This window comes from Delphinus delphis, chromosome 7 (genome assembly GCF_949987515.2).
Source record: "Delphinus delphis chromosome 7, mDelDel1.2, whole genome shotgun sequence".
In the NCBI taxonomy this organism is placed as follows: Eukaryota; Metazoa; Chordata; class Mammalia; order Artiodactyla; family Delphinidae; genus Delphinus; species Delphinus delphis.
The window spans coordinates 113,978,720-113,986,512 of record NC_082689.1 but is presented as its reverse complement, the minus strand read 5'-3'; the positions used below and the strand labels follow the sequence as shown (position 1 = coordinate 113,986,512).

The window sequence follows — 7,793 nt, the reverse complement described above, 5'->3', positions numbered from 1 at the left end:
GACACGGGTTCGTGCCCCGGTCCGGGAAGATCCCACATGCCGTGGAGCGGCTGGGCCCGTGAGCCATGGCCGCTGAGCCTGCGCGTCCGGAGCCTGTGCTCCGCAACGGGAGAGGCCACAGCAGTGAGAGGCCCGCGTACCGCATCTATGTGATTTTTTTATGGGAGACTTAAGTGTGTTGGAGGCACACACTGAGAGGCACCCAGCTGAAGGGAGAGGCCACTAGACAAGGAGGAGTGGGCCAACTGGAGTGCATGGTGGGGATCCGACTGGATGGCCACAGGGCGGGAGGATTGGCCTCAGATGGCAGGAAGGTGATGTCTCTGTTGGAACAAGAGGGAAGGAAACAGGAGGGTAGCGGATGGAGGTGGGCTTGTAGGTTTGGCCCTGGGAAGAAAAAAGAGCTTCTATTCTTCCCTGGGATGTAGCAGTTGAAGTGGTCCACTGGGAGACCAGTGATCACAGGCTCAAGAAAAGAGGAAAATGGAACTTGCCTGGCGGTCCAGTGGTTAAGACTCTGTGCTCCCAATGCAGGGGGCATGGGTTTGATCCCTGGACAGGCTACTAAGATCCCACATGCAGCGTGGCCAAAAAGAAAAAGAAAAGAGGAGACTGTTTGGGATTGTTAGTCACTGGAGAGTGAGCCGTCCTTGAGGACACTTTGAGGGTGATCACCAGTTGATGGGGGGATCGCCTGCCCCGGGGTGGGGGTGGGTCTTGTTCCAGCGGGGCGGTGTCACTCAGGGGTCTGGAGAGAGCAAGCTGGGGTCACCAACACTGGCTCTGGCTGGGAAGACCTGACAATGGGGCGGTGGGCAGGGGGTTGGCAGCAGCGAGCCCTATGGAAACGAGGCCCCAGACACACATCGTGGGCCATTGTGACCAAAGAGCCAAAGATGTCACTTCCCTCCTACTTGGGCATTTGGATTCCAAGTGCCAGGTTGGGATTTGGGAACACAGCCTCCTTCAGGGAACTGTCTCTCTCCTTGAAAGAAACTGCCCTGGGGCCAGGGAGGCAGGACGGCTAACTGTGAGCTTTACACAGTGGTGGGGAAGGCCAGGAGGACACATTAGGCCTGCTGCCATTGTCCCTGCAGCTCAGCCGGCTGCTGGAGTGTGAGGCAACCCTCGCCCCATGCCCTTTATTGCCTCGGCTCTCTGGGAGTGCCACCAGGCCCTGCTTTACGAGCTGCCAGCACGGCTTCTATGAGCAGACCTGCTGTCAATAAGGGCTGTGTTTTATATCATGGACAGGACGATTTATGGGCCAACCAGCCCTCAGCAGACAACCATTCGGCCAGGGAGGAAAATGACCTAACACTTCAGAAATTTGGAAGCAGAAAACAGGGTGTGTGTGTGTGTGTGTGTGTGTGTGTGTGTGTGTGTTGCACGTGGAGCTACGTCTGTCTCCTCCACATGATCTGCCTGACTTACCAGGTACTGGCAAACAGGAACAGCTCCATTAAAGATGTTGGTTATAAAAATGAAATGAAATGACTCATTTCCTTCTGGCCTTTGCATCACACACTAACTATGAGGTTTCGGGGGAGAGAGGCAGGTAACCAGAAGGTGGTCAGATCCTGCCAAATCAACCTAGATTCCTTTCTCTCTAGGTAGGTCTGTCTTTCAACAGAGCGTATCAGAAAATCTCCCATGGGAGCATTTGCCCTATTTTATTGAAATATCTGTTCAGGTCTGTCTTCCCACCAGACCGTAAGCTCCTAGAAAGCAGGGCTGTGTCTCACTGGACTTTGCATTCTTGGTTCTTTTGGTTGCATCTGGCACAGAGTAGGCGCTGAAGTGGTCTACCAAGAGCCAACCATCCCCATTAGACAGTGAGCCTCTTGCCGGCAGGTGCCCTGTCTGGGTCAGCTCAGGCCCTGACTCATAGGAAGCACCCAGGAACGTAATTGCACTGGGATGCGCTGAACAAGCCAGAGAATTATGGGTCAAATGATTGTCCATCCACTTAAGTGGATTTCCACTGGTGGACTGCCATCTCAGATGACGCTGAGAATAAGAGTGGGGGGATGGCTTCAGGGCTCTTCCTTCTTGGTCTTTTTTCTGCCCCTTCCTCCTCCCACTGATCTCTGAGTGGCAGAGTGTCCCAGGCACAGTCCCCATCCCTTTCCTATATTTTCTCTCCTCAGGTATGCTCACAAAATTTCAAGACTTTAAATACCGTAGATGTGCTAATGACTCTTAAATGCATACCTCACCCACTAGGCTCTAATATTTAGCTGCCTGTTTGACATTCCCTTGGAAGCCTCATAGGCATCATCAATTGAATATTGCCCATCAGTCAGTTTGGGAAGTATTCATACCCAAACTTTCTTCTCCTCCAGGATTCCTCATCTCAGTAAACGACACCACCATTCACCAGTTGACTAAGGTGAAACGCAAGAGCCATCTGAGATGGTGAACTTTGTGTGTCAACTTGACTGGGCCATGGGGCGCTCAGTTATTTGATTAAATATTATTCTGCTTTATGTCTATGAGGTGTCTACAAGGGTGTTTCTGGATGAGAATAACATTTGAATTGGGAGTCTGAGTTAAGCATATTGCCCTTCCCAATGGGATGGGCCTTATCTCATCAACTGAGGGTTTGAATAGAAAAAAAGGCACAGGAAGAGAGAAACAGCTCCCTGTGACTCTTATCAAGCTTGGGCAATGGTCATCTCCTGACTCTGGATTTGGACTTGGACTATACCTACACCATCAACTGCACTGTGTCTTCACCTTGCCCATCACAGACCTTGGGACTTCTTAGATGGATATAGATACAGAGATGGAGATAGAGATGGAGATGAAGATGGAGGTGGAGATGGAGATAGAGGTGGAGGTGGAGATGGAGATGGAGGTGGAGCTGGAGATGGAGGTGGAGGTGGAGAAGGAGATGGGGGTGGAGATACACGTGAAGATGGAGATGGACGTGGAGATGGAGATGGAGATAGAGTTGGAGATGGAGATGGAGGTGGAGGTGGAGATAGAGTTGGAGATGGAGGTGGAGATGGTGATGGACATGGAGATGATGGTGGAGATGGAGAAGGAGGTGGAGATGGTGATGGAAGTGGAGATGGAGATGAAGGCTGAGGTGGACATGGAGATGCAGGTGGAGGAGGAGATGGAGATGGAGAAGGAGGTGGAGGTGGAGATGGAGATGGAGGTGGAGATGAAGGTGGAGAAGGAGATGGGGGTGGAGATGCACGTGGAGATGGAGATGGAGGTGGAAGTGGAGGTGGAGAAGGAGGTGGAGATGGAGATGGAGGTAGAGATGGAGAAGGAGGTGGAGGTGGAGATGGAGATGGAGGTGGCAGTGGTGATGAGGTGGAGATGGAGATGGAGATGGAGGTGGAGATGGAGATGGAAGTGGAGATGGAGAAGGAGGTGGCGGTGGAGGTGGAGGAGGAGGAGGAGATGGAGATGGAGGTAGAGATGGAGAAGGAGGTGGAGGTGGAGAAAGAGGTGGAGGTGGAGGTGGAGATGGAGATGGAGGTGGAGGTGGAGAAGGAGGTGGAGGTGGAGATGGACATGGAGAAGGAGGTGGAGGTGGAAGTGAAGATGGACATGGAGAAGGAGGTGGAGGTGGAGGAGGAGGTGGAGGTGGACAAAGAGGTGGAGGTGGAGGTGGAGAATGAGGTGGAGGTGGAGAAGGAAATGGAGGTGGAGAAGGAGTTGGAGGTGGAGGTGGTGATTGAGGTGGAGATGGAGAAGTAGGTGGAGGTGGTGATGGACGTGGAGGTGGAGAAAATGTTGGAGGTGGTGATGGATTTGGAGTTTGAGAAGGGGGTGGAGGTGGAGATGGAGAAGGAGGTGGAGGTGGAGGTGGTGGTGGAGATGGAGATGGAGGTGGAGGTGGTGATGTAGATGGAGGTGGAGATGGAGGTGGAGATGGAGATGAAGGTGGCGATGGAGGTGGAAATGGAGAAGAAGGTGGTGATGGAGGTGGAGATAGAGAAGGATGTGGAGGTGGAGGTTGTGATGGAGGTGGAATGGAGAAGGACGTGGAGGTGGAGGTGGAGGTGGAGATCGTGATGAAGATGTAGATGGACGTGGAGGCGGAGATGGAGGCGGAGGTGGAGAATGAGGTGGAGTTGCAGAAGGAGATGGAGGTGGGGGTGGCGAATTAGGTGGAGATAGAGAAGGAGGTGGAGGTGGAGGTGGTGATGGAGGTGGAGATGGAGAAGGAGGTGGAGTTGGAGATGGAGATGGAGATGGAGGTGGAGGTGGAGATGGAGATGGATGTGGAGATGGAGAAGGAGGTGGAGGTGGAGGTTGTGATGGAGATGGAGATGGAGATGGTGATGGAGAAGGAGAATGAGATGGAGTTGGAAGTGGGAATGGAATTGGACATGGAGATATATAATTTATGTTTTTTCTCCTACATTTACTAATGGAATTCTACTGTAAGAAAGAGCTACCTCTTCCCGTCCATTTATGCATTTTTTTCTCTTTTATTTATATCTGTATAGACAGGTGAATAGTTATGTTATTCTCTTTTGTTAAAATCTAATACCATCATTTACTTTTTTGCTCAAATTATTCTAGTTAAGACAATTGGGATGTGCCATGTGTCTGTGGCTGCGTCGGACTCTTGTGTGTGTCGTTTCCTTTAACTCTCGCCACAGAAGAGAGAGCTACTGTGATCTTCTCCGACAGCTTAGAAATGGAGGCTTGGTTAGGACAACTGTTCACCCAAGATCACCTGAACAGATTGTGGAGAAGCCCAAGGCCTCTCATCACGTGTCCCATTGGGGCTTGAGCTCCTGTTTCTCCCAAAGCTCAGCCAGCTCAGGCTTGGAGATGGGCCACCTGGGGTCCCTAGTCACCTTGAGAGGGTGGTCTCCTCCATTCTCAGGCAGAGAAACTGAGGCACGGAAATTTCTTCTGGCTGTCCAAGGTCACATGGTGCCAGCATGACTGGTAAGGCGGGGTGCCGAGGGTGTGGGTTTCTATGGGCCTCCGTGTGGCCTGGCGGGTCATCCACACCATACCCTCCTCCACATGACAAAATTATTTTCAGTAATAATCTTGTAAGAGAAAAATATTAATGACCAGAAAAGAACACTGACAGCGAAATTTCTCTCTTGCTAATGTTACACACACAATTAAGAAAAACTTTAAAGGAAAGGAAAATGAAAGAAATCAAATATTATAGTACTTCAAAGGAAAATTTCAACGGTTTATTCAATACCTCTCCTATCTACCTAGCAATTTGAAATTCGATACAGGCTGAGGTAATAAAGTTTTACATAAATAATTATCTTGTAACTAACAAGTGACTTTTAATAAAATAAAAACGATTCAAATTCTGCCAAATAGTTCATGGGTGAACTGAAATCTGCACTTACCAAACAAATACTTTATGCTGTTTAAGTGCTTTTGGTTTCTAATACTAATTAGCACAAGTTCTGGAATTTTCTCTTTCATCATTGGACTTGAGCAGTTTATTCCAATGGGCATTGGAAACATTTACTGTGCCTGAAAGAGGCTTGACTAATTCTGAATCATGATCTTACCCTTGCAACATGTGTAGCTGAGTCCGAATGTGTCAGGGGTTGACTGTATATAGGGGAGTTCTCAAATTATCTTCCATGTAAAAAACTAAAAATAGAGTTACCACATGATCCTGCAAACCCACTCCTGAGCATATATCCAGAGAAAAGTATAATTCAAAAAGATACATGCACCCCAGTGTTCATAGCAGCACTGTTTACAATAGCCAAGACATGGAAGCAACCTAAATGTCCATTGACAGCTGAACGGATAAAGAAGATGTGGTACAATGGAACACTACTCAGTCATAAAAACAAATGAAATCGTGCCATTTGCAGCAACATGGATGGACCTAGAGATTATCACACTAAGTGAAGTAAGCCAGACAAAGAAGGACAAATATCATATCACATCTCTTATATGTGGAATCTTAAAAAAAAAAAATACAAATGAACTTATTTACAAAATAGAAATAGACTCACAGACATAGAGAACAAACTTATGGTTACCAAAGGGGGAAAGGAGGGTGGAGAGGGATAAATTAGGAAGTTGAGATTAACATATACACACCACTATATATAAAATAGATAAACAACAAGGACCTACTGTAGAGCACAAGGCACTATGCTCAATATTTTGTAATAACCTGTAAGGGAAAAGAATCTGAAAAGGAATATATATTATACATCATATATAACTGAATCACTGTGTTGTACACCTGAAACTAACACAGCATTGTAAATCAACTATACTTCAATAAAAAAATATATATCTTCCACGTAGAAGCCAATGTTTTTAAGGGATAACGAATAAAAGAGTGCTCATTAAGCTTACAAGAATACTATGAAAACCAGAGAAATTACTCAGAACTTAAACTCACAAAAGATTCTTTTTCAGAGGAAAATCTTATCACTGACATTGTTTAGATTGCTGGTGCAGGTTAACAGTGAGAAGCAGAGCAATTCAATCTGTTTTATTATTGCTTTCATACTTTTCATCAACCACACACCCTCATGCTGCCTGCACCCAGAGTGGACCCCTCCCATCACCCACCCTCAATCCTAAGGAAGCCTCACTTAACCTCTAAGCATCTTCTGCTAAGGGGATAAGATAAAGGGAAGCCCCCTTTCTGGCCTTCTAGAAGCACCAACGAGCCATTCTCTGCACCCCAGAGCCCTCAGCTGAGTCACGTGCCTTCCCCAGCTCTCTTCCTCCTTCTTCCAGACACTTGCCTGACTCATCCTTCTGTACAATGTGGGCACGTAAGACCCCAGCCAACCTGCACCTGCAGGTCACACTGGTCTCCACTGGGGTCCTTGCTCATCCAGCACCGAGTCACCCCAGGTGCATTTCGGTTGGTGCCTGGTGTCCGGCTCTGTCCCTGCTGTGCCCAGCACCCCTCATGCAGTCTGGCAGAGCTGCTGAATGAGAGGGGAAGGCAGGGCATGGGCGCTCGGCCCTTTGCTGGAGAGATCCACAAAATACATAGATGTCTGGAAGACCTGGGGGTTGCCCTGCAATACCCCCAGGCATGTAAACCTTGTTGACCGCCCCTCCGGCATGTCCAGGCAGGCCATGCTGGTAGGAGGTGAGGAGGGCACTCTCTGCCCCTATGCCATGCCAAGCCCCATGCCGGGCACTGTGTATGTATCTCCATTTGAAACTCACAACAACCTTCCCGGCCTCCCACCTGCCTGCCCACCATCCTGCTGCCTCCCTTCCAAGGGACCAGTCCATCTCAAGGCCCCCTGCTGACTAGCAACTTCTCCTGCTTCGGAATCCCAGAGAGAATCCACCTGACAACAGCCCTTCCCCTCGCCCCAGTGGTCTCTCCTTGGTCCACCCCACGGTGGCCAGGCCACTGTCCTGATCGGGGGCTAGAGTCCTGTCTAACGCAGGGAGGCCCTATTACTATTATGCCCCTCATTCTACAAATGAGGACACTGTAGAGAGGTTCCAAACTTGCACGGGAGCCCACTGAAGGTGGGCCTGTGCTCCCCCTTCTGTGGTCCCCACCCCAGGGAAACCCCTGGAAGGCAGCAGTGTGCCGCTGGCTGGTCTCCGATGTCAGCCAACCCCAGGTGATGGACTGAGTTCTGCTGAGACTTAAAAGCTATTTGAAGCCATCCAGGGAAACCAGCTTTGTGTACATATCAACTCTGTTTGGCAAAATAGCTGGAGTTGGATTTTATTTCTGCTGGGCATTGATTATGGGTATTAATTTGAGAATCTGAAAATTCAATAAAACAGATTAAACCTCCCAAAGAATGAGCGGAGACCATCAACCCGTGCTGCCA

At 49.1% G+C, this 7,793-nt stretch overlaps 1 protein-coding gene across 1 annotated transcript; it reads left to right on the top strand.

Moving 5' to 3' along the window:
* Positions 1-2,788: 2,788 nt before the first annotated feature.
* On the top strand, positions 2,789-3,867 carry LOC138414126 (probable inactive protein kinase DDB_G0270444). Its single transcript, XM_069540816.1, has 3 exons — positions 2,789-3,319; positions 3,484-3,645; positions 3,718-3,867. The coding sequence occupies exons 1-3, from the start codon at positions 2,789-2,791 to the stop codon at positions 3,865-3,867; spliced, it is 843 nt and encodes a 280-aa protein (XP_069396917.1).
* Positions 3,868-7,793: the final 3,926 nt, after the last annotated feature.